Genomic DNA, 27,509 nt, shown 5'->3' with positions numbered 1-27,509 from the left:
TATATATATATATATATATATATATATATATATATATCCTTCCTCAAACTGTATCAGCTGCTGGGGACATAGTGCCTTGCATATGGCACTGAGAAAATGTTTGAGTGAATAAACTGTTTTTCAGTCTAATGACTGAATGACAGGTACTAAATATAAAAGTTGCACTGCCAGATCTTCTTTGTGAAAACACTGCACATAAGATCTTACCTGACTTGCAGGACTAAAATATGTCATTATCTTATTACTAAAAACCATACTGTTCTCCAAGATAAATTCTATAGCAGAAAAGCAGTTAGACATTACAGAGCCATTCTTTTCCTAATAAGATCATTTCTCTGTTTCAATTGGACACAAGAAAAAAACCTTGTAGAAAGTTTTAAAATTCCACAGTAAACCAAAGTTCTCTTTCAAGAATGCTCTCTTTTCAAGATTTTAAAATTAGAATTATAGAGGGTATGAAATTTACTGTTTCAGCAGTTTTTTGTAAGGTATGAATACGCTGCCCAGGCACTGAGGGAGAACAGTGCAAGCTGAAGCTGAGACATACGCCAGGAACTATTACTTAGTATCTGGTTTTCCCTACACAAACACGTGATTCAGACAGTTACCTCTCCCTAAAAGCATGTTTCGTCCATTTCTGCATTAACCTACACTGTGTTAAAGGGAATGCTGTTTGTTGTCTAGTTCATCCCCTGGAAGCTGCATGGAAGCACAGACCATATCTACTATTTATAGAGGTCTATCCCCAGTGTCTACATTATTGGCATATAGTAGGTAGGTACTCAATAAACTTGTTAAATTTGAATAAATGGAAGTTGAGATGCCGTTTTTTTTTCAATGGCATTTTCTATTACGATTTAATAATGGGTGAATATGAAAGAAACTAATCTCATGATCATCATGTTATATTTAATAACAGGGTTCAAATCACCAGAAGTCAGTCTCTAGAACATTGGTGACAATCTGCTCTAGTTCCCTTACTTTCCTTATGTGTATGTCTAGGGCAAAATTCTTTTCCAAATATTTCCCATCCTAGGAGTTTCCAAATGTATACAAGCACAAGTTTTTTTGCTGGAAATAGAATATGAGTGTAATATGAATTCAGCCTACTTAAATCATTTTGACATCACAGAGTACAACTTCCTACAAAAGTTAATGACTATACAATCAATTCTGCATTACCCTCATATGGACTAGTCATGTTGTGGATAGTGCAAGTACATTTCAAATCTCAATGAGATTTCCCTATTACTCAGTAGGTGTCTAGGCTTCAATGGACCTGGCATTGTAAAATCAAGAGTTGATTTGAAACCAGAAAATCTGAGTTCACTTCTCAACAGCTTAATTTTCTGTGTCCATAGACACACAGCCTTAGATTCTTCATCTGTTAAGTCTGATAACAGTATCTACTTTATATGGCCATTCCCAATCAGTCGTATGATGACAGCTCTAATGCAGGAAATTCATGGTGCATTCTAAAGTGTAATGTAAAGTACTTCTGAATTATACCATTCCCTTACTCATTTATAATTGATTGCCAGTGAGACCAGGATCATGAATTCAATTTTTATTGTTCTTAACTTCATAAAAAAATAATAATAAAAACTCTTTCCAAATTGTCTGTTAAAGACACTAGAACTGGCATAACATTGGGAGGAGCTGGATTAGTTTGAGTTCATTGCCAACACCCAGGGACTAATGTAATAAAATAGTTGATTCCCTTGTAGCAAGCCACTAAAACAATTTAGAATAGATAGTAGTCCCATCCTTTTTGCCCTCTAACATAAGCATTTTGAACAAAAGACTGCATTAGAATAGTCTATTAACAAATATTTTTAATTTTTCTTTATTTCAGAACTGCCTTTATGTACAGACATCATAAAAAAATGCACATATAATGGAGATTTTCCAAGGAATAGGAGCTGGAAATAAAAGTTAAGGGCAATTAAGAGAACTGAAATTGTCCCAGAGAAGCTCTGAGGATCACACTTCCTTAAATGTCCTTGATAACCTCTTCAAGTTCTTCCTTTGTGAACATGTGGAAATTCTGGCCAGGTTGCACAGTGGCTAGCTGGAAAGAAAACAGAGAAGGGTCAATGAGCTGGGCTGGATTGCCTGCTGCGAGCCCCAGCATGGGCAGGAGAGGCTGTGCTGGTGATGCAGCTGTTCACTAGGAACTAAAGGATCTGCTGTCCCAGGGATATCCTTTCCGGCAGCAGGTTCTGAAAATAGCTGACTCCAAAATAAAAGTTCTTATTGACCAAATTTTCTATTTTGAGGTTACCCCACCACATCATAGTTAACCAAATGCCTGGCATCACTGTTACTTTTTGAAGTTACTTCAACAGGTATCATAAAAAAATGCAGCAAATTACAGGGGGTCAGTATTTTCTTCTGTTAGAGATTCCTTTAGAAATATATTGGGGCCGGCAGAGTGGCGCATTGGTTAAGAGCTGGCTTGGGACACCAGCTCTGAGCAGCAGAGTCCCGGTTCGGATCCCACATGAAGGCCAGTGACACTGCCCTCTACAGCTAAGATGGTGAACAACAGCTCGACCTGGAGCTGGGCTGCTGTGAGTCACTGGCGATGGCGTGGGCTGCAGCGGGCTGCCACAGGCTACCGTGAGCGGCCAGCAGCCAGTGTGACCTGCCAAGAGCCGCCGTGAGCGGCCGTCCAGAGGCCAGAGGCCGATCTGCCTCACCCGGAAAGAGCGCAATGATGATGCCAACATGGACCGGTCGGTGAAGCAATGTCCTCTACAACTAGACTGAAGAACCAAAGGACAGCAACTTGTCTGTTCCCCTTCCCCTGATTCCCCAGCACTGACTGTTTCTCTCCCCCAATTCCCCAAGAAAATCTTTAAAAAAATTTTTTTAATAATAAATAAATATATACACACATATATGTATATGTATGTATGTGTATATATATATATATACACACACACACACACACATATAAAGCATATTTACACGTTTGGCAAGTCCAGTTTGTGTTCGTGACCTCGGGTTACTTGGCCACTCTCTGCCTCAACTTTCATCGGTAAAACGGGGATAATGATAACACCCAACTCAAGAGTAGTTCTGATGATTAAATGTGTTAATATACGTAAAGTACTTTGAACAGTGCCTAAAACATTATAATAAGCACCACATAATTGTTAACTATTTTTGTTTGGTACTATTTTCTCTAAATTGTTCATATGGCAACTTAACAAAAATCTGGGTTTTTTTAAAAGAACTGGAAAAGATTCCATTAACAGTGACAGGAAATCAGTTGTGACTGAAGTTATTAATAATAACCAGTGGTCCAGATTATTTATTTAAGCAATAAAAGACTAGGGTCAGAAGATGGTTAGTTCCAACTTTAAGTAAAACTACTGAGTTTTCTATCATCTCTGCTGACAACAGTCCCACGTTTTGAGGCAATACTGAGGAACAGGTGCCGCTTCACATTTGCCTAAAAAGCTCTGTGTTTAATTTGTTTTAAATGTGATTGCCTCGCATTGTCTCCGTTTTTTTTTAAAGATTTCATTGGGGAATTGGGGGGATGGGAACAGTGCTGGGGAATTGGGGGAAGGGGAACAGACAAGTTGCTGTCATTTTGTTCTTCAGTCTAGTTGTGGAGGACGTTGCTTCACTGGCCCAAGTTGGCACCATCATTGCGCTCTTCCCGGGCGAGGCAGATCAGTTGCCGGCTTCTGGATGGCCGCTCACGCTGGCTGCTGGCTACACACAGTAGCCCATGGCAACCCACTGCCACAGGGGCTGCAGCCTATGCCATCCCTGGCGACTCACAGCAGCCCAGCTCCAGGTTGAGCTGTTGCTCAGCTTCTTAGCTGTAGAGGGCAGTGTCACTGGCCTCATATGTGGGATTCGAACCGGGGCCCTCTGGCATCCCAAACCAGCTCTTAACCAACGCGCCACTCGGCTGGCCCTCTTTACTTTTCTTTTCTTTTCTTTTTTTTTACTTTAAACATAGTAGGGCTTTTTGAATAATAGTCATTACTGATATTTAATATACTGTATTTTGTTATGTCTAATGTGCTCCTGTGTATAATGTGCACCCACGATTTTGGCCAAACTTTCAAGGAAAAAAATCTTTCATTTTAATTTTTTAATTCAAATTTGTATTTGTTTACATTTAAGTACTTGTTTTTTGTATTATAAAGGAATTTTAGCATTTATTTTTTAACATATTATGGCGCAAGAAATTTTATGTAACAAATGATTACAAAACACAAGAACAGATACAAGGTACAAGAAATTTTATGTACTGGTAACAAATTTTTGATATTTATGCATCGCATCGTAGAAGGCCAAGAACTCTTTGTCATTGCAAGTTTGTCTTAGGTTCAACAAAACCGATTATCATATTCCAGGGTATTATTTTGCATACGTATATCATTATTGATTTCTAGAGTTACACTTTTAACTCATTAGCATAAATAAAATAATTTAAAATATTTATATAGATACGGAATTAGTACTACCCATGTATAATGCACATCCTTATTTTTCCCTCACAAATTTGGGCAAAAAAGTGCACATTATACACAGCCAAATACAGTAATTTGAAAACTTCCAGAATTCGCATAATCCAGTTACAAGGTGTCTATTATTCTCTGCCTCATCTACAGGTAAAATTTACAAAAAGACTGTAACTTAAAACACCTTAAGAGCTAGTCTGGGAACAGGCTAAAAAAATGTTCTCTCAAAACCTGCAGTCTCCACTAGATTCTCCCAAAAGATCTATCCAATTACATGAAATGTCAGAAGAATCCAAATATATCTGCAAAATATATGTTAAACAATTCACTCATGACCATGAGTTCTATTTCAAGGAAATTAAAATATATAAATGTTATTACTGCTTCTCTTAAGGACATAAGGACAGACATATAAGGTCAATAAACCAGAGAAGAGTGAGGGCCTACAGAATTTTTTGGTCAAATCAATCATGGCTCACAAGCTCTCCTCCCAAACCATTACAGGGGCTAAAAAACAGAAACTGCGCAAACTCTGACTACAACAGTCCTACAGAACCAGGCTGCAAATCAATATTAATAGGACTTGAAACCAAGTACTGCCTTCAGGAAGGTACTCATTATTAGATGAGTAAAATTAACCCCTTGCATTTGCATAATGATAAATTTATTTACATAATGAATATGAAAGATACTATTTATTTATTTATTTATTTTAGCTGAGCCATCCTGCCACCTGTTAGCAGCTCAGTGGCAGCTCAGCTCGGGCCAGGACTCGAACCGCTGTTTCTCAGAGCTCGCACTCTTGAGCGAGCTCTTAACCAACTGAGCCACTTGGCCGGCCCAAAAGATATTTTTTTAATTCATCTCACTTTACTTTCAAAAAACCTTTGTGAGGCAGGTAAAGATATTTTCTTTCATTGGTTCGATCAATAATTAATGACTAAGCACCTGTGTACCAGTTACAGTTGTACCGGCACTAGGGATCCAAAGATGAAGAAAGCCTCTTATTCACTACAGGTGCTAGATGCCAAATGCACTCAATGTCAGGTAAGTGTTATAAAGAGCTAAAGTTATGTCGAGTGGAGGCACAAGAAGTAATCTAGGGAGAGTCCAAGAAGGCTTCAAGGAGAAGCAATCTTTGAGTGGTGTCTTAAAGCATGGCAAGAATGGGTCAGGTGAGGAGCAAAAGGGCAGACTGTGTATTAGAATAAAAGCATGAAACAAGATGATTTATTTACAAAACTAAAAGTCATTCTGAATGGCTGGAGCAGAGGTTGCATATGGGTTGAGATGAAATGGAGAGGGAGGAGGTGGTCAGACAGAACCCAAAATCAGACCTGGGTTCAAATCTTTGACTCTACTATTTACCAATTCTACTATTTTGGGCAGGGTCCTACCCTCTCAAAGCCTCAGTTTTCTCCTCTGTAAAATGAAACAGGGATACCTATCTCATAGGGTTGCTGTGAGGGTTAAAAGAACTGCATGGAAAATGCTTGTTAGCAAGGTGCCTAACTGATTAAAACTGACTTAAGTAGTAAATTATCATGTCATGATAAGAAGTTTGGACTTGATCTTGTGACGGGAGCCAGAAAAGAAATTTTTAAGTGAACAATTAGGCAATTCGGAAAATCCATTTCAGTAACATGATGGGGTGAAATGGGATGAAATGGAGGACAGCAAGGCTAGAGGCAGGAGGAACTGAGGACCTGAACAAAGGAAGGTACTAGAAGTAGGGATGAAGAGGGGGCACTGATATGAGTTATTTATAAGGAGACACAGACACAATTTAGTGAAGGGCAAGTGAATCTTCCAGGGTTCTGCTGTGACTGACAGGTTCACTGGTTATGTCATCAACCAGGATTAGAAATATGGGAAGAGAAAATGGTTTTCAGGGAAGATAAATTTAGTTTTACAATTGTCAAAAATTTGAGGTATCTGCTTCAGAAAGGTCAAATAATAGGTCTCAAAAGTGACCACGAACCTTGACAAACAGGAATTATCTTAGCAAGGTGCAGTCTTGGAAATAAGAACAGAAACAAATGGTAGTGATTGAGGAATAAATGAGGTAAGGCAGTGAAGACAATAATATAAATTCTGTTTGTAAGAGGCCTAACAACAAAGGTTAAAAACCAGGATGAGGGCCGGCCGAGTGGCACGTTGGTTAAGAACTGGCTTGGGATGCCAGAGGGCCCCGGTTCGGATCCCACAAATGAGGGCCAGTGACACTGCCCTCTACAGCTAAGATGTTGAACAACAGCTCGACCTGGAGCTGGGCTGCCGTGGGTCACCGGTGACGGCATAGGCTGCAGCTCCTGCTGCAGTGGGTTGCCCTGGGCTACCGTGTGTAGCCAGCAGCCAGCATGAGCAGCCAGCAGCCATGGTGAGCGGCCGTCCAGAAGCTGGCGACTGATCTGCCTCACCCAGGAAGAGCGCAATGATGGTGCCAACTTGGGCCAGTGAAGCAACGTCCTCCACAACTAGACTGAAGAACAAAACGACAGCAACTTGTCTGTTCCCTTTCCCCGATACGCCAACACTGTTCCGTCCCCCAATTCCCCAATAAAATCTTAAAAAAAAAAACACAAAAAAAAACACAGGATGAGTGGAAGGGCACTCAGCAATAAAATGTAACGACTACTGATACACGCAACATGGATGAATCTCAAAATCACTATGCTGAGTGAAAGAAGTCAGACACAAAAGAGTACATGTTGTATGATCCGTTTATACGAAATTCTAGAACACGCAAAATAGATCGATAGCAACAAAAAGCAGATCAGTGGGAAGGAAGTGACTAGAAAGGGGCATGAGGATACTTTTGGGGATGATGAAAATGTTCTTTATCTTTGACTGATGGTGGACAGAGAGGGGGGTTATACATTTGTCAAAATTCACTCAACTGTAGATTTTAAATGGTCACATTTTACAGATGTGTATTATACCCCAACAAATTTGATTTTTTTAAAAAGACAGAATACTAGGTAGAGGGAGGGGTTATCAAAGGCAGGTTATGTTTTTGTTTTTCTAAAGAAAGATGCAACTTGGAAATTTTCCTGTTTTGAGGGGAAGCAGCTATAGAGGAAAGGCTGGTGATCCAAGGGACAACTGATGGAGCAGGGTCCTAAAAGAGAGGGAGGACAATGGCTGTACAGCAGTGGCTCCCTAATGCCTCCTCTGCTGAGGCTGACCATCAGACTCATCCAAGGACATTGCAAAACTACAGATGCCTGGACTCACTTCCAAGGGCTGATGAACAGCCAGGTTTAGAAACCAGGAGGTAGAGCACGGGTGACTCAACAGTCTTGGACAAGCTGGAAAACTAGTCAGGGATCAATGCAGCTGGTGGTGGGGCATCCCTCTTCCCAAAGCACACTGTAGTTGCAGTGAAATTGAAAGAGCACATCTTTGCAGTTTCAGATGAACCAAGCAGGCCTTAAAACCTTCACTGTGAAATCAAGAGCTATACTTGAATTACTACTGAGGTAACAAGGAGATAGTGTTGGCAATGCCAAGACCCTATCTCATTCAGTATCAAAGGAACGGACAAAATCCTGGGTCAGATGCGAGTATCACTGCATATGTTGTACCTCATAGTCTCAGATTGGCAAGAAAAGTATTTTCAGATCTTACCTAAGAAGAGGGGAAAAACAACTTATTTAAGAAGTTTTTCCATTTCCATTCCAAACTCCCTTCTCCCCAATCACTGCTCAAGGAGCAAACCAACTGACCACCCCCTTCTCACCCCTAATCCTCTCTCGAACTCTCCTCAGACCTTCCTTAGGCCAGCCTGTTGCTCTGGAATCCAATTTTGGCCCTTCCACGGCAGACTATGGAACCTGGCTCTGCTGGTGAGACATTCACCAAGAACACCCTCTAGTACTGTTCATTCTGCCCGTAACCCATCAGTCAATGCCACACCAGGGATCAACCCAAACATGCATTTTCTCAGGCTATGCTGAATACAGCTGACAAATATCCTGGGAAGTGATGATTGGCTTTATTACTAATTTGTGATTACAGCCTTAGTTGCCTTAAAAAAAGTTAATTGAAATATACATACATACATACATACATACATACATACATACATGCTATATGTCCCAGGGTAACCCCTATCCTGACTTTTTACGACTGTTTTCTGATTCCAGCCTCAGCTAGTATTTTTGTTTGTTTTTTTTCTGTGTTGTTTTGTTTTTTTAAGCTGAGCCCTCCTGCCACCAGTTGGCAGCTCAGTGGCTGCTCAGCTCGGGTTGGGAATCGAACCGCTGTTGCTCAGAGCTCAAACTCTTGAGCGAGCTCTTAACCAACTGAGCCACTCGGCCGGCCCTCCTCAGCTAGTATTTTAATGTGGCCCAGCAATCTTTTTAATCATCCCTGTCTTCCCTTTTCCCTATTCATCGGACTTTTCCAAATATTTCCCATTCTCTTAATTTCACTTTTATAGTCACACACCCTCAGCAGGTGATCTAACAATCACCAGAGAAACACAGAACCTCTCTCCCAATTCACCTCCAAACCTACCTTACCTTTACTCATCATTACCTCCTCTTCTCCTATATTCTCTTAGCAGCCTTTGTAAGGGCATTCGGAACCTGGTCCATGCCTCCCCAGTGTCATCTCTTACTATCTCCCTATCTTACATGCATCTTACCCTCCAGCATTCAGACAAAACCCCCAAAGTTCCCTTTTATGCACAAGGTTATTTTACATCTTGGAGCCTTTGCACACGACTGCTCCCTCTTCCTGGAACACCCTTCTTTCTCTTCCTTTCTCCAGACATCACCTCTTCCAGTTGGCTTTCCTAATGTCCCAATGTAAGTTATACGTTCTGTGACAATCCATTCTTATTGCTGTTATAGCAGTACCACCCCAAGCTGTATTATCTTATGTCCTCTACACTACACAGTATACAACTTTAATGGGAATTAGATTTCCTGTGTCTGTATCCCTGGCATCTAGCATAGTACCCGGAATACAATGGATATTCAGTATCATGCTAAATGAATTCTACTTTTTGAAACCAACTCCTTCATTTGTACCATGCCTTCCCTCTTCTAGAGCTTTTCCATCAATATCTAACCTCTGCTTTTCTTTCTGTTAACGTTTTTCCATCCACTGGTTTCTTTTTCGTCTATAAAAGTACTTTTAAGTCCTCCCTAGTCCTTAAAGACAAAAATCCTTTTCTTTTTTTAAGCTGAGCCATCCTGCCACCTGTTGGCAGCTCAGTTTGGGCCGGGAATTGAACCGCCAACCCTGTTGGTTCAGAGCTCGCCCTCTTGAGCGAGCTCTTAACCAACTGAGCCACTCAGCCGGCCCAAAAATCCTTTTCTTTAACACTGCTTTCTGCTGTCACTGATAACATCTTGAGAAAGCAGCGTACCTTTGTTTTGTCCACATCGTGGCCTCCCTTTCATTCTTTCACTCATGGAAATCTGGCTTCTGCCACTACCACTTTACTAAGCTGCTTATTCAGAGGATATCAATAACTTAAGAACTGAGCATACAAAAATGTGATTATCTTATCTATCCAATCTTCAGTGATGGGAGCTACATCTGAATAAAAAACAGTAAAGTAGAAAAATACCTCTATGTTAGTTGCATTCAGCTTCTCCTCCATTACTTGTTTGAGGATGATGAGTGAAGACTTGATGGCTTCTTTCAGTGTCATAGACTTGAAACATAGAGGGTAAGAAACGAGTAGCCATTAATTGTACATAATCCTTCCTTCCTTCAAAGATTTCCCCTATATCTCTCTGAAGAAATGATTCAGCAAATATTATTAAATCAAACATCCTAATAAGTATAGTACAAGTATCTCCAGAATTCAAGCAAATGGTAGATAAGAAGAATACATTTATTCAGAGGAAAAAAAGTGTTATTTTGAACCAGAACAAAGTCACCAATTTTCATATGGTAAGTGATCTTTGAAGAGGGTGAAGGGTTATACTTCTCTAGTTATCTTCTTTTAATTTAGAAGCAAGATATTGGTGATATCCTATGAATAATCAGTACCAAATGATCTAAGAAGGTAGCCCAATGGTTTAGAAAATCTCCTCTTTTTTACACTGTTTTGTGCCTCATTTTCTCCACACGTAAAATCAATACTGTTGGGGGTTGATATGAGCAGGCATTCCTATATGAACCACCTGAATGATGAACATGGCAGCCTTCAACCACAACAAGTCATCCCAAACCAAGTCTTCCCATCCCACAAAGATAAAAAGTGCCAAATACCCACTTGCTTCAAGAGCCAGATTAGTAAGTATAAACCTTTACTGTTAAGTAGAGCTATGATGATAAAGGATAAACAAATTGTGGTACATATACCACTCAGCAACAAACTATTGGTGCAAAAACATGAACAGATCTCAAAAACAGTATGCTGAACAAAAAAAAGGCTGACAAAAATACAAACTGTATTATTTCATTTATGAAAAGTATAAAAACAGGGCCAGCCGAGTGGCGCGATGGTTAAGAACTGGCTTGGGACACCAGAGGGCCCCGGTTCGGATCCCACATATGAGGGCCAGTGACACTGCCCTCCACAGCTAAGATGCTGAACAACAGCTCAACCTGGAGCTGGGCTGCCGTGAGTTGCCGGCGATGGCGTAGGCTGCAGCCCCTGTGGCAGTGGGTTGCCATGGGCTACCGTGTGTAGCCAGCAGCCAGCGTGAGCGGCCAGCAGCTGCCATGAGCGGCCATCCAGAAGCCGGCGACTGATCTGCCTCGCCCGGGAAGAGCGCAATGATGGTGCCAACTTGGGCCAGTGAAGCAACGTCCTCCACAACTAGACTGAAGAACAAAACGACAGCAACTTGTCTGTTCCCCTTCCCCCAATTCCCCAATAAAAATCTTTAAAAAATAAATAAATAAAAATTTTAAAAAGCATTAAAAAAAAAAGTATAAAAACAGACAAAACTCATCTATAGTGGTAAATGTGACTGCAAAGAAGAAGAGAGATGAACTGGAGCTTTTTCGGGGGGTAATGGAAATATTCTATATCTTGTTTTAGGTAGTGGTTACATGGGTGTGTACAATTGTCAAAGCCTATAGAACTGAACTTCAAGATGCGTATATTTTATTGTAGGTATGTTATACCTTTATTTAAAGTAGTAACAACATAAAACTTGTGAGAATGCTTAATTACCTTGTGGTAAACTTCTTGCAAGGAGCTCTGGGCACCCTCTGAAGCAGAGCCAATTGCTCTAGCATCACACTGTACAAAGGTCCCAGATGGGTCCATATGAAACCTGCAAAAACCCCCCAAAAGAGGATTAAAATGCCTGAGTGGTAGCATTTTATGTAACAAATTTCTCACCAAAAAATATAAATGCTTGGCCAAGAATATAAATGCAGCCAAGAAACTCCACTGAAATACCGAGGCACAGATTCCAAAGATGTGCTATGCCTGGAGAAGCCAGGCCTTTTAAAAAGTGTTTAAGAAAACTAATCGCTTCTTCAGGAATTTAGAAGCCAAGTATAGGTATATTTACAGTTATAGTATAGTATATGTAAATATGGCGCTTGTATATGCCTATACACAGTATTTGAGGACAGTGATCAAATCAAAATTCTAAAGCAAAGCTCTAAAACACATCCTGATTACAGTAACAAAGTTACTTCTAATTCCAGAACTAGCAGTGGTTCCAATAAAGGAGTTCCTCACAGAATCCCCAAATCTCTTTGTATAAACACCATAGAATCACTGAAATATAGTTAGGAACCCTTTGCTTTTTACAACTCTACAATAATCTTCTCAGTTGACTTAAAACTACCAGTCCCCATCCCAAATTAAAATAATTCTCCCAAATAAGAGGCAGAAAAAATGGCAAAATGGTTCTTACAGCTGAGGTCCTTTCTCATCAACTCCTCCAAATAACAGTGCTACTCCAAAGGGACGAGACTAGAACCAAAAAACAAGCCGTATTAAGATAAATGGCTACGAAGCAGGGGGGGCGAGAGGGGCTGGGAAAGACATGTTCAGAGGACAGATTCCTAGGTCCCACAGAACAGCCAGAAAACGTGACACAGCTTCGCACTCACCATAGCACCTGGGTCTGCATCTTCTTCTCCAAACTGTAGGGCCAGGTTGGACACAGCCTGGGTCACACTCTCCACTGTCATTGTCTCATTGTAGGTGAACCAGTGGTTCTAGAAGAAGAGCACAGCATGGTCTACCTTCCAAAGAAGGACGTTAAAGCAGCCCACCATCTCACTACACCCCGCTGTGAACTGTGCTTGGAAGCTGAAGGTTTCAGCTCCAGTGTGTTTTCCTCAACACTAAACTCCAATGCTTGGGACTACATGAGAGGAAGAGATATAGCTCTGGAAATAAACTTTTATCAAAAGGACTGTAAGCCATGATGGACTGGAGGATTACTCCCTTGAAAAACAGTTAACCCCTCACAGAAACAAGTTTAGTTTTTTCAAAAAGGGAATGCAAATAGCTGAGTGCCACTTTCCCTCAAAGACCCTATCTTATTATCATTCTATTGGTGTTTGCATTAAATGACTTATTCTTACATGAGTACTGGCAGCAAATTTGCAGATAAGTGCAAAATTTTTTACCTATCACATATTTTTTTCTTACTAGTCTACTCTCCAGGCAGCTGGTGCCCAGTTAAAACAAACAAACAAACAAACAAACAAAAACAGTATTCCTGACCAGTATTTGCCACTTGGTACTTATCATTACCACAGGAGAGCTGTTATTTGCAAGCCCAGCAGCAAAGGCAGCTAGGAGGAAAATGTCCTTTAGCTGTGTTTACCTCCTGCTATGGTGCTCCCATAGAAAGTCAATTAGGGAACAGAATGCAGTGCAATGCTTGTTTATATAAGGCAAACCAAAAAGAAGCAAGAGACTGTCAGCACTATTTACCAGGGCTTCCTTAAAGCTGCGATGGTTGGATGGCTAGATTCCAAGCCTCAGAAAGTTGTAACTAGGGATTCTACCCAAATCACTCCTAAAGCGACATCTGATATTAACACAGATACCTACAGTGCAGCCCAGGCAGCTATAGCATCACAAGGAACTCAAGCATCATGGTAAAAAGGAGAGATGATGCTAATTTTATTTTACCTGTGTCTCCACTCTGGCTTTATCAATTAAAGTCTTAGCATCAGCAATTAGCCCACTCATGGCACAACCTGCAATGTAAAAGCAACAGTGACCCAGTGGCCAAATCCTTGTAGAACTCTTTCATCCACTCAGGAAATACAGAAATTCTGGAGTGGAACCATGACCGCCATTCAGCAATCCCATAGCAATATACCCAAAAGATTAGATGGAAATTATCTGCACTGAACACAAAGTATAATTATATTACAAACAAATAAAAAACCATTCACAATGACATAGAAGTCCAGCTATTAAGATAGAAGACAGAGAAGGACAGCTAATCAAACATGAATTTCCACATATTACATTCTTAAGCATCCCTTTAGCACTCTTTGTAGACCATATTACACTTTCAAACTAAGCAAATACCAACACTTCAACACAAGAAATAAAGGAAAAAAAGAACCATCTCACTGTTAGCTACAACGGAAGACCTTAGAATAAAATCAAAAGCGCTTTTACCTCTCTGTCCAAACACAAACCAACCAGATATATTAGAGGGAAAGTGCCTGATGTTCCAAGATGTTACTTTACATGCCATGACTCAAATCTAAATCTCTAGCCTGGGTCTAGCGTCGTTTCAAACCTATAAAGCCAAATGACTGCCTTAATATATCTACCTGGACATACACCATAGACTCGAATCAAGTTATCTCCCTTCTAGACTCCATCTTCTTCCTCGGCCCCCACAACCACTCAGATTCCAAATCCCATCACCCTCTATCTGAGCAACCTGTCTGGCATTAGTCCTTACTCTCCATTCTCCGGCCACAGCCCTGGTTAAAGCCCTCATCTCCTTGTTTGCATTTTTAAAAATTTCTTACCGTCTTTCTGCCTCCAGTCTCAGGCCCCTTCTCTATTTTCAACACTGTTACCAAAATCGTCTTTCTAAAATCCTAATCTGATCATATTACCTCAATGTTTAAAACCTTTCCTATCAATACAAAAGGATCAAGTTCAAGCTCTTTAGCATGGTAAAAACAACTGTCTGATTCCAGATCCATTTCTTGCCACAGTCCGTCTCTCAGTCATACCAAACTACTTGTGCTGGTATGTTATATTTTATGCCACCAAGATTTTGCTATTCCTCTGACTATAATAGAATGCTCTTCCCTGCTATACCCAGACACTCATTCATAAGGTAAACACTTCCTTATCTTTTAGAATTCAACTCAGCTCAGGCATCACCTTTATGGAATCCTTTTCTGAAAGCCCCACTACCACAAGCCCCAAGTAAAGCTAGTTATTTCCTCCTTTGTACCCCTCCTGAGTACATATTTGAACCTTTCTTAATATCCACATCACTTAATTGCATTTACTTATTTAAACATCCACCTCCACGATTAAACTGTATGTTCCTAGAAGACAAGGACTATGTCTCATTCCTCTGCATACCTGGTGACTAACATAATGTCTGGCACATAGTAGGCTCTCAATTTGTTGAATGAAGTGACACTAACCTACCTCTATAAAACAGGTGACTTGAGATAAAGTAGACACAATGCTCTAATCTTAAAAGACGTAATCCCAGTTTCTATATCTATGAAAGGGAAAATGTCAGGCTCCCAGAGTCACCACGGCATTTGGTTCTGATGCCTTCAAACAGTTGATTATTTTACCAATGTTCCATTCATTAGATGACTAGATAGATAAAGAATATTTGGATAGCCAACTAAAATGCCATGCTATAAGTAAGCAGAACTAATACTTACTATAATGATGCCAGAAGCTAAGGCAGGGGAATTGTAACAGAGATGAAAAAGGCGGGGGGGGGGGGGGGGATAGAGGGAAACGGGGAGGAAAAAGATGTATCTGAAAACAGAGGCACAGGACTGTCTGGTCAAAGTCTATTACTCTTATACTCTGAACCTTAGTCACTCTGAAGCTCTTCTATCTTCGGCTTCACCAGAACCCTCCCATGCCTGGCGGCCTCCTACCAGGGCAGGTGTTACGCAACAATGAAGACCCAGCAGCCATCATAGGGAGCTAACCTATGATTCAACCTTTGCATGTTTCAACAACCGTCACATCTGCCAAGTCTAAATCTGAGGGAGAAGGGAACTTCTGGGAGTGAGTCCTACAACTGCTTCCCACTCCTCTGTGATGCACTCTGGCCTACTGCCTGGAAATTGACAGCTAACCAGGGGAAGTCCATCTAACGACCCTCCCTTGAAACATCAAAGAAGACTAATTAACCCAGGCCAGATCCTACAAAGCAGCTTTTCCCTGCTCCTTACCTATGTGAGCATCAATCTCTACAATTTTCTCAATGCTGCTTGGCTCCATGAGTGGGGAGGTAATCCTCTTCTCCACAGCTAGGCACACACCCTCTGACGTCTGGATTCCAATAGCTGTAGAACCAAGCTAAAGAGCACCATGTTACAGTTATTATGTACAGGTCAAAGAACAGTCTCACACACTCACCAAGAATCTCTGTATATCTTCACAAGACAGATGCTTCAATCAGTCATAGCTAGCACACAGAGAATAAGGAGCACCCTAATAAGTAATGTTGCTGCCGATGCCAAGAGCATTGATTTACAGAATTTTGTGTTTCTTAAGGGGAAGTCCAATAAGGTCTTGAAAATACCTGGAAAATGATCATCTCTAATGCCAATATTTTAGAGAGGGGCAGAATATAAAGTTCTAAACGTAGTGGGCAAGAAAATGATAAAACTGTAATGCTTTTCTGGTTTCTTTTCACCTCTGCTATCTTGATCTGTTCCAAAAGTTGATATTCCTCAAATCTTTGTGACCCCTGGAAAAATTATTTACTTTAAAAAAAAAAAAGAAAAGGTAAAGGAAACATGCCACCAGCATAAAAATATTAACTTAATTTTTCGAGGTCACTAGCAGTATAGCTTAATTTCATCTCTCATTTCCATGCCACCATCCTCATCACCCACCGCTCTGTTTCCTTATCAACAAAATGGGGATGATAATAATAATACCTACATCAAGAAGGGTAAAGACATAAAATGTTTAAAATGGTGCCCAGCACATAATAAATGAGTAACCAAGGCTAGTTATTCTTATTCCTTGCCTAGATGATACTTCAACAGCCCCCTACTTAAGTCTTCCCCATTTTATCTTTCCCCCAATGTATCTTTCATGTTATGGCCTGACCTAATAAAATTCTATTTTCATTATACCTCTACTTCTTCACTCTAAAGAACAAGTATCTCCCTATATTGCCTGTGGCATAAAATCCAAGTAAGCTTCCAGATCCCTCAAAACCTAATCCCACTTTCTCTTCCAACTTTGTTACTGATTATCCTCCAGCAAAATCCCTCAGGCACAGCCTAACCCATTTTCTCATGCCATATTATCCCCTGCCCTTTCACCTCTGCTCATGCTATCTCCCCTGGAAGACAAGCTTCCCTCTGCCTGTCCAAATCCACCCCATCATTCATAAAGCCTTTCTAAGACGTATGTGCTCTCTTCTCTGAATTACCCTTATCTTTAGTTAGTTCTACAAAGCAATGACTGCCAGTGTGAGCAACAGACTACTGGAGTCTGTTGCTACAAAGGATTCCAAAGAATTCCATGAATCATTACACATAACACACTTAACATGTAAAATAGCCTGCATGAGACAGGCTATCTTATAAAATATATTAAAATCAAGAAAATTTTCTTTTGTACACTTACACTTACCCCCATATATTTCAATATTACAATTCTGCCTAAAGTCCACCCACCCTCTCCTTGGTAGAGACTGGGGAAAATGAGGAGGGAAGAGAGGGAACATATGCGTGGACTCTAATATTTCTTTAATATATCTTACTAGCCTAGTAACCAATGTCCAGGTGCTCAATCTAATACAATAATTTTGACACCATCACAGATTTCCACTCCTTCCCCCAGGAAATCTGCTCTAACGGCACTTTTCCCCCTACCTCTGCTTGCTATATCTCACCCATCACCCCCCCCCATACAGTACTTCCAAGTGACAATTTTTACTTGTCAGCCATTTTTAGTCTTTTCTCCAGCTCCTTTCATATTACTAAATCCTTACAATTATCAAACTGTCTTCTCATTGGCTACTCATAAGTTGCCAAGGAAACAATCAGGTTGTTTAAATGCCCAAGAGCCTGAATTTTCATACATCCATGAAGGGCTACATCATTATCTCTATCCTAGCCCAAACCTAGGGGTACAGATTAGATACCATCTCATTATCTCCAAGCAATCTGGAAATTACTAGCAGTAAGAAGCTTAAAGGAGAACCCAAAGAAATGAGGATTATTGTCAGCTTGCAGAACTGTTGTCTTAGCTGAGGCTCAAAATAAATGTCACAGCTTGGAATTGTGATAGTCTCATGCTTCATAGTAATGAATGGTTTTAATATAGGACAGAGGCAATCAAAAGTAGAAATAGGCACTTGTAGCTGGCCCATCATTTTCTGTTCCACTATTTATCACAATGCTTCCACCTTCACTTGTAAGTCTTCAACTACTCAGAATCTCTTCCAGGTTCTCATACAAGCATTTTCACCAATACACTTTCTAGAAGAGGTAGCTTAGAAGGAAACACAATAGCTCTCTTCAATTATGTGAGGAACTATCTATGGAAGAGTTTAAACATCCTGAGTGGTTCAAGGACAAAACTAGAACCAATTGAAAGAAACTTCAGGAAGCTAGACTTTTGATTTAATACAAGGATAAATTTCTAAACCATTATGAATTGTTTTAAAACAGAATGAGCTATCTAGTGAAAAATATTGTCACTAGAATTATACAAATAGAGGAAGTTTGGGAATGTGGAGGTGACTGAGCACAGAGTGAAGGGTTCGACTAGATCAGTGATTCTCAACCCTTGCTAGACACTAGAATCACTGGGGGAGTCCTTAAAAATACAGATGCCTGGAATTTAGATTATCCATAACCTAACAAATATAGATCCTACATAATAACTAACCTTAGCTTACTTTCTAACCAATTTTTTGAACACGGGTTTAAACTACTCGATTTTGTTACTAAATTACAGAACACATCTCTTATTCAGTCCCAGTAAAAATTCACAATTTTACCAACAAGAATACAGGTGATCAGTTAAATTATTTGTTAAAAATATCTCCCAGGTGCTAACTCTGGACTTCTATACCTCTCTTTTTATAACCAAGAAGATTATTATAAACACAAACATGTCCCTCCAATCCACTGAGAAAGGCCACTTACATAATTATGAAACAGTTATCGGTCCAAAAAGTTTCAAAACAGATCTTAGAAATAGGATTGAAATTGTTATTAAAATGGTTAATAGTGGTTGATTAAAGGGAGATAAACAAACATTTTTCTAAAGGAATAGCTAACACACATTTACTCTGAATGGTCTTCTAGTAAAGCATTAGGTTGCCATGAAATTCCAAAAAGTATGCCACTTGATACTATACCTTGATTGCCTCAATGGCATATTCCACTTGAAATAATCTTCCTTCAGGAGAAAAAGTATTCACACCCCTATAATTTAAAACAACAACAACAAAAAAGAAAAACAAACAAAAAAAAGAGGTATTAAAAATTGTCAGGAAAAATAAGCGCAGATTCACTAAATTCAAGTTCCTTGACATCTAGCTCGGATGGCTACAAGATGTGCATGCTGTCATTATTCTCCTTTGCCCACAACAATCTGTAGCCTCTTTTTTTTTTAATATACAGTAACAGCTTTTCAAAGGAATGGAATCTATGTATAGAACGTTTTTACCCCATTCCCAGAAAGTCTTCAAACTGATCAAAATGAGATCAACTGACTTTCTGCCTCAATCATGAATCAATCTGGAATTCCTCTGGTAAATTCATGCAGCAAAACTATCTGGCAATTCCCAAGAAAATGTGCATTTATCCTTATCCCATTCCCATTATGTGCAGTTGATGTTAATATCTTACTTTTTAGTAAAAGTCAGTCACAGGTACATTTCTCTATTTGTATGAATTAGTATTGTTATCTTAAAAGGCTGAGATCTAGTTCTCAGACCTAGCCTAACCTAGTTCATTCATTCAATACGCATTTATACCAATTCCATGCCAGACTGCTTTTCTCTCTAAAACACTCCCCACCTTTCCTTGTTCCAGTCTCTTCGAAATCCCTATGGAGAAGAGGCATCAATCATGGTCTTAGCTATAAAAGCTTTTGGCACACAGTGGATCTTTTAAAAATATTTGAACAAATGAATGAAAATAGTTATTTATGATCCTTGGTTTATGGAGTCTGGGATTTTATAACACGTAACATAATATAATAACATAATATTATAACATGTAACATAACATGTAACATAATATATATACTATACTATATTATAGTATAGTATATAGTGTTTTCGAATTTATTTTATCAAAAACTTTTTTCAAAAGAAATTTATATATATCCCCAAAATACAAAACAGATAATAATACAAGTTGATATTTACTACATATCTACTATATGCCTGGCACTATTATAAACTTTTAAATAATTTAACTCAATCTTCAAAACAATCCTATGAAGTAGTAATCTAAGGTAGACACTATTTTACAGATGAGGACGTTGAGGCACAAAGGTTAAGTAATTTGCCCAAAGTCACTCAGCATATAAGAGACAGAGGCAGAATTAGAATTTAGGCAATCTAACTACAGAGACTAAGCTTTCAACTACTCCACTAGACTGCCTCTTGGAATTGCTCTGGCTAAACCTGGGGGGAAAGGAGAATCCCACCCTTCCAGCCTTGCTTTTGCCCCAGAGCTAATATCCCTGAGGTCGTTTAAAAGGAAGTTTAGGACTCCAAGAAAGTTTTTTTAAATCTCTGAGAGAAAAGTTTGAGAACAGAAGAGCTGGGATTAAGTTCTAGCTCCACTACTTACTAGCTTACTTCCCTCAAATGGACAAATGAAAACCAAAAAACCCTATCCTGCCTCTGTCACAGACAATTAGTAATGAATTGCATAGAGGATGAAAGAACTTTGTAAAGTGTAAAGTACTGTGTGAATGTAGTATTTTCACCCTAATTCAGGAACTTAATCCTAGTCAGGTATTTATTACTACATCCTCCCTAATATGGGGCTCTGCTGCTCTTGGCCCTCATCTCAAATTTTACCATTTCCAAGGGTTTATTTCACTTAAGCCAAGTACCAACTCTTACTTCCAAATCTCTATTACCAGTTTGACCTCTTCCCTTATTAATCTACTGGGTTGTCGGAAAAGTCATGACGTATTTTTTCTGTTTTTCATTGCAAAAATGCGTCATGACTTTTCTGACAACCCAATAAATCTGAGCATTTCCACTTGGATATGTCATTAGCACCAAGCTCTCAAAATTTTCCAATCTGAAGTATCTCTTTAAATCCAGCCATCCTTACAAAATCAGCTCCATCTCCTGCTATTCCTACTTTGTTTTTATTTTAAAATACCTCCAATCTCCAGTTCCCCAAACTAGAGAGCTCTGAATGATCTTTCTTCCCCATCTTCTCCTATATCAACCATATGCCAAGTCTTATCAATGCATATCAATTCCTCCTCCACAGTAACTCACACTCTCTTCCTTCCATTCTCAATGCCCTCATTACCTCTCACCTATTGTAAGAGCCTTCTGGTATTGACTCACTCTTCCCCTAATCCAGTCAATTAATCTCTATAAAACACCATTATGATTATGCAACTTCTTAAAGTGAACATTAATGGCACACAGTTACCCAAACTCCTTAACCTAATATTAAAAACCATTCAATATCTAGCACCATCCTGTTTTTCCCATATCTCCCACTATTCCCATACATGCATTATATGTGCCAGACAGACTGGAATTCTCCAAATGTGCACTGTGCTCTCCCACTGCACCTCCATTCATCCTATATTCTCTGCCTCAAATATTGACTCTCACTATCCATATTTACTAAAATCTTGCTTTCTCAGGACTAAAGTTTAAATATCAGCTCCTTTGTGAAATTGTCCATGATCCTCTAATATTGAGTGTAATCTCTCATTAAAATCCCCATATTGCTGATTTGAATTTCTCTGCCATGAATCCATTTCTGATTCACACTGTCGTTACTTTTGTAAATAGCTCATGAAGACACAGTCTCCCATATGAGAGCAAAGATTTTGATTTTGTTGACTGCTGTATGACCAGCAACTAAAACAGTCTTTGTACACAGCAAGCACTCAAGTACACTAGCTAGTTTTGAATAAAAAAGAGCTGGGGCCGACCGAGTGGCTCAGTTGGTTAAGAGCTCGCTCAAGAGTTTGAGCTCTGAGCAACAGCGGTTCGAGTCCTGGCCCGAGATGAGCAGCCACTGCGCTGCCAACAGGTGGCAGGATGGCTCAGCTAAAAAAAAAAAAAAGTTTGACTTGAATAAAAAAGAGCTGTATTTTAGGCATTCTTGGGAAGATACAAAAATGAATAGCAAAAAGCAGCAATAAGGATGTTAAGTAAATGATTACAAAACCTTAATAAAGGCTTTCTGATAAGGGTAATAATTTCCATCATGCACACCCTAACTCAAAGTATATCACCCAAGGATGATTCTCTTTAATGTTCTAGAAGCTAAATATTGACTAACAACAAGGTCATTTTACAGGACAATAGGAAAAGATGTCAGTTTTAAAACTTCACATACATCTTCTACGAGTCAGTGAAAGGATAAAAAAAAGTGGTAGTTCCAGGTGACAAAAACTTTTGACGGGGTCAAACTATACTTGCCAAGAAATGAAGCTTCTCAAGCCACCTAGTACAAAGAAAACATCTACTTTTCCCTGGCTTATATAAAAAAAAAATTAATAGCTATGCAAAAACTTAACTGATCAAAACAGAAACTGAAAGTTAAAATGTCTACTGTATAAATATGTGCAATTTAATATTACTTAACCTTTCCAAGCTCTGAAAGTCTTTTTAAGTAAATGCAACAATCTCACAACCTTGATTTCAAAAACATCTGGCTTTCAACACACATTTTAAATTGACTTGCTTTAAACTCTTCAAAAAATCAAAAAAAGCCTAGGTCTAGTGGAATCAGCATGATGAGAAAACTTTTGAGAACCACTCTAAATGCCAGTTCCTGTAAAACCAGACTCCAAACGCTATATCTGGGCATAGCTGAATGCCTTCGCGCTTTTGCGGAAACTATACATCCTAACACGCCCTACTAGAAAGACTGTTCTATTCCCATTACTAAGAAATGGAAAATGAGGTTGTCCTAGCAGGAAAAGGGAGCTGAAATGATCAAACCCATTAAATACTCTCTAGTTGCTTTTTCTTCCAGGCAACACGTTTACATTTTTTTTTTTTAAAGGCGGTACGAAAAGATGAATGGGGAAGGGGGTAACTCCTGGCCTTCTCCGGGTTAAAGGTCGCAGTAACTACCACTCAGTTTTCTTCCATAAACACAAAGCGGAGCTTCTCGCTTCCGCAGCGAGTTAGGACCCAGCAGTGACTCAGCGATAGGTCAAATGTGGCCCATCAGCGCGAGTCTAGCTTGGGGGAATCACAGCGGGCGGCCCGGCGGGCAAGAGATAGACATCCCCAGGCCGGGCCAGACTCGGGTACCTGGGGCGCCCCATGACACGGCAGAACCCAGGCCGAAGCTGGGCCCCTGGCCAGCCCACCCATAACCCAACCCCATTTTCCTCCACCGCACATACCTGTCGTACTCAGACCGGGTGAGGAACATGGCGAGGGCAGTAAAAGGCGGCAGCGGCTACGCGAAGATTTTGAGAGGTAACGCGAGCTTACTGGCACTCAACTCACCCACACCGCCACAGAACCTAGACCCTGCTCCCAACTGCGCGTGCGCCCACGACCTTTTCAGCCCGCCCTCCTGTGCCTGCCTCCTATTGGTTGGTCGCAATTCTAGCCAAGGTGATTGGGCCAACGAGCTACCCCTCCCGGCTTCGGTTGGTCAAGGGAGGGCGGAACAAGGGTCATTCTTCCGCTTTAAATTGCGGGTGGTTGCTAAAGGCGCTGGGAATCAAAGGTGTGCAGTGAGAGTTCTCCTTTTAGAGAAGGTGTGCACCTGCCCTATAATTGGCTACTGAGAAAATTTATGCGGACAGTTGGGCAGTCTGAACCCTGACTTGACAGGCTCCTTCGCCGGCTTCCGTAATCCCCGCCAGAGCACGTTGTCCGCGTTTTCTCCACCGCCTCCAGCCGCCCAGCCTTTCGCGGGATTCCCCGGTCTTCCGGCTCTGGTGCAGTCTTCTGCGAGGTGCTGTGTGGAGGGCTCCGGAATTAGACTTGGGCGGTGATGGGGTGCCCCACAGGGAGTTTGAGCGGGCGCCGTGAGCGAGCCCATTTGCTTTCGACCTCCCCTACCGTGGCCGTTGAGGAAAGTTGGTGTTTTAGTCTGTCGGAAAGTCCTCACGTTTCCGCATGGTCAAGGTAAATTTACCAGCCTTCTCGCCACCCCCGCCCAGAGCTCTGGATCCGGAATTTAGATTATTCACTGCTTTTCTGTTATTCATGAAGAATTAGCTGACTGTGCCGCCTTTTTTTTTTTAATGCTTCGTTTCTCTTTCCTAAAGGTAGAATAGCAACTTCACAGCTTCGTAGGAAGACTGTAAATGAATTACTTGTTCAAGAAAGATATCCAGTTAAGTTGTTTAATAGGTAGTGTATGGCTGAAAGGGAAATGCCAGGGTTTCATTTCCAGTTAATATACCTATGGTCCAGTCCTTAAACTCTCCTTTACTTTTCTACCAAGTGATGTTCATGCCTGGCCCTAGGTTACGTATGTAAATGACTACGGCATTTCAAAAAAAGGTGGGGGAAATGTAGAAGTATGCCTTTTTGGATATCGATATCTGTTTTCCCATCATTTATTACCTACCTTCATGAATTAAATATGAATTTCGTTTTGTGGTCCCTAGCCAAACAGATGTTTGACAGTAATAAAACTGAGGAGAAATTCCAAACAGCAGCCCTCAGGGATGTTAGATTTCTGAGGGTATCCTTCAGGTTTTGATCCGCTAATGTTAATTATTAACAGTGTTAGTTAAATTCACACAATGCTTGCTATTTTTAAGTATTTTTAAAATTAAGATATGGTATCTACTTATGTACCTAATATTTCCTGAAGACCCAGGGATGCAAGGTGCTCTGCAGCCCTTACTAATATCAAATAAGGTAGTGTATGTCTCACACAATTACTGAATGTGGAATCTCCTTTGGGTAAGTGTTTTTGTTCCGTATATATAAATGGAGGGGAGCTGCAGGTAGCTGATTGTGGGTAAGAAGGGAGATCTTGTTTTCTCTGAAGAAAGTGGGTCGTTGTGACATAAAAACCCAGCACCTAGCATAGTTTTTTGCCCATAATCAATTCATTTCAATAAGTAATTGTTTCGGGGGCCAGCCGAGTGGCTCAGTTGGTAAGAGCGCAAGCTCTGAACAGCAGGGCTGCCCGATCGATTCCCACATGGGCCAGTGACACTGCCCTCTACAGCTAAGATTGTGAACAACAGCTTGACCTGGAGCTCGGCTGCCGTGAGTCGCTGGCGACAGCGTAGGCTGCAGTGAAGCTGCAGTGGGCTGCCATAAGCTACTGTGAGTAGCTGGCAGCTGGGGAGAGCTGCTGTGAGCCACCGTGAGCGGCCGTCCAATGGCTGGCAACCGACTGCCTCAGCCTGGAAGAGTGCAATGATCACAATACCAACATGGGCCAGTGAAGTAGCGTCCTCCACAACTAGACTGAAGAACGAAAGGACAACTTGGCTGTTCCTCTCCCCCAATTCCCCAATAAAATCTAATAAATAAATGTTTCGTTAAAAATTGAACTAGGTGTCCCTCTGAGAAAAATAATAAAGGAGCCATAGAATACAGAAAGAAAAGGAATATAGTAATATATGAGAGAATGAGCTAGATTCAGAAACTGAGAAAGGTATATAACCTCCTTGGAGAGCTAGGCACATGGGTCCTGGAGCAAAATAAACAGTGGCAGAATGGTCAGGATGGACTGGAGACACTACCTGAATAAAGAAACCAGTAAGAACTGGTCCCCAAACTGAATTCTTTATGTACCTGTAATAGCCTAAGTTGTAAATGTTTCTGACTGTTCGTAAACTAGAAATTATTACTTTTAAAAAAGACACCTGAAAGTGTGTATAACTGTGTATAACTGATGACTCATAAAGAGAGATACAGAAGGAAACGGTCAGGAACTGTTTCTAAGACTATAATCATAAAAGAGAGTACCTGGTACTTTGGTTGTAGCAAAAGCAGGGAACTGGCATCTGGGCAGCTACCATAGACACTACCATAAAAAAGGGATTCTAAAAGCCTCGTGGTATCTCTTTGAAAGAAAATGAGAGATTAGTATTTAAAAAATAATTGAGTATAAACAAAATGTGGTATATACATACAGTAAAATATTATTCAGCCTTAAAAAGGAATGAAATTCTGATACATGTTGCAACTTGGATGAAGCTTGAAGACATGCTAAGTGAAATAAGCCAAACACAAAAGGACAAATAATGTATGATTATACTTATATGAGGTACCCAGAATAGTCAAATTTATAGAGTCAAAAAGTAGAATAGTGATTGCCTGGGGCAGGGGAAGAGGGGTTTAGGGAATTATTGTTTAATGGGTACAGAATCTCAGTATGGCAAGATGAAAAAGTTCTGGAGATGGATTGTGGTGATGGTTGCACAACAGTGTGATTAAACAATGCCACGGAACTGTACACTTAAAAATTGTAAAATGGTAAATTTTCTCTTTTGTGTATTTTGCCACAATAAAAATAATTTTTTTTAAAAGGAAAGTAATTGAAATGTGAGCTATTTGAGGCCCAATGCTGCATCTTATTGAGCCTAGCAGCTGGCATATAGTAGATGCTGTAGAAATATTTGTTGAGTAAATAGACAAGTATTTATTGATTGCTATGAACATACTAGCCACATTGAGATTAATATATGTTTCACTTGGAGAACTAAAGTAAGTAGAAAATTCAGTATTTCAAATTGCTACTCTTAAAATTTAATTTAAAACTAGTATATTTCTTTTTTATTTCCTTGTGGGTTAAAAAAAAAGTTTGTTGGTCACAGCCTTTTTAGGTGAAATACTGAGAGATGAAAAAAACTGTTTCTTCCTGAAGAAATATGGATCATTTGGACATTAGTGAAATTTCTACATTCATCCACAGAATGAGAGCTTTCAGATATTTTGGTACTTTTTGCACATTTTTGCCCCAAAAAAGGGAAAATGATCCCCTAATTGAAACCTGCTGTATATTTTACAGATGAAACACAGAGGTCTAAACTGTATTACAATAAAATGTGATATTTTCCTGTCAATAGATTAGATGCCTCACAATTCCACTAGAAGTAAATGAAATAGTTTGGTAAAGTTAATAGCCCAATAAATATTGTAAATACTCAAATTTGTTAGCAAATGTTAAGACAGCTTAGTATAACAATTAGGCAGATAGGAATTCCCAGGTAGGATGAGCAAAAGATAAACATATCTCCAAGGCCTCTGCCCTCAGCCGTGACCCCAAAAGCCAGAGCCCTGAGATAATTTACTCCTACCAGACTAGAGACATCATTTACACCCTGAGGCAACTAAAACTATCCTAAAAAGCCTCCTCCACGCTGAAACGGCCAACGAAATAAATCTAACCTGTTCAAGCAGGTGCCAGTTTTCTCCCCAGATAGGCTAGTAAAAGCATATAAACAGAAGCCTTCCCCCGTAGTCAGTGGGCATTCCAACTTTCTGGGTGCCACCTCTCTTTTAGAGAGCTATACCTCTTTGCTCTCTAATAAACTGTTCTTTTCTGCAAACTTGGCCTCTGTGGTCCGTGTCTCCATTCTTCAGTGCTGCAGGACCACAAATCCTGGCTACTCACAAAAATCCTGCATCATTGTCTTATATGGTCACTTTGTGTCAGACATTCCTAGGTAAATGGCAGAAAATATGTGGAGAATTTCGTAAGTGA

At 40.1% G+C, this 27,509-nt stretch overlaps 1 protein-coding gene across 2 annotated transcripts; it reads right to left on the bottom strand.

Moving 5' to 3' along the window:
* Positions 1–1,822: 1,822 nt before the first annotated feature.
* On the bottom strand, positions 1,823–23,376 carry PSMA5 (proteasome 20S subunit alpha 5). 2 transcript variants are annotated; one of them, XM_019630642.1, is made up of 9 exons: positions 23,224–23,375; positions 19,004–19,070; positions 15,846–15,972; positions 13,570–13,637; positions 12,534–12,641; positions 12,335–12,393; positions 11,638–11,740; positions 10,075–10,161; positions 1,823–2,071 (listed from the first exon to the last, which is right to left on the bottom strand). In XM_019630642.1, exons 1-9 carry the CDS (start codon positions 23,250–23,252, stop codon positions 1,994–1,996), a joined length of 726 nt encoding a protein of 241 aa, XP_019486187.1. In that variant the 5' UTR covers positions 23,253–23,375; the 3' UTR covers positions 1,823–1,993. The 2 variants fall into 2 exon arrangements, with proteins under 2 accessions (XP_019486187.1, XP_019486188.1); XM_019630643.1 differs by lacking the exon at positions 10,075–10,161 and having other exon boundaries at positions 23,224–23,376.
* Between the last annotated feature and the right edge of the window lie 4,133 nt (positions 23,377–27,509).

Source organism: Hipposideros armiger, unplaced genomic scaffold (assembly GCF_001890085.2).
Source record: "Hipposideros armiger isolate ML-2016 unplaced genomic scaffold, ASM189008v1 scaffold_924, whole genome shotgun sequence".
Lineage (NCBI taxonomy): Eukaryota > Metazoa > Chordata > Mammalia > Chiroptera > Hipposideridae > Hipposideros > Hipposideros armiger.
Note: the sequence above shows the minus strand (reverse complement) of the source record. Positions and strands in the feature narration are given on the sequence as shown.

Coding starts and splice junctions, on each gene's coding strand:
- PSMA5 (XM_019630642.1), bottom strand. CDS start 23,252: ATGTTCCTCACCCGGTCTGAGTACGACAG. Junction 13,638..15,845: donor AGAGATTGATGCTCACATAG/GTAAGGAGCAGG, acceptor TTTACATTGCAG/GTTGTGCCATGAGTGGGCTA. Junction 11,741..12,334: donor GATGAGAAAGGACCTCAGCT/GTAAGAACCATT, acceptor GGGTTTTTGCAG/GTTTCATATGGACCCATCTG.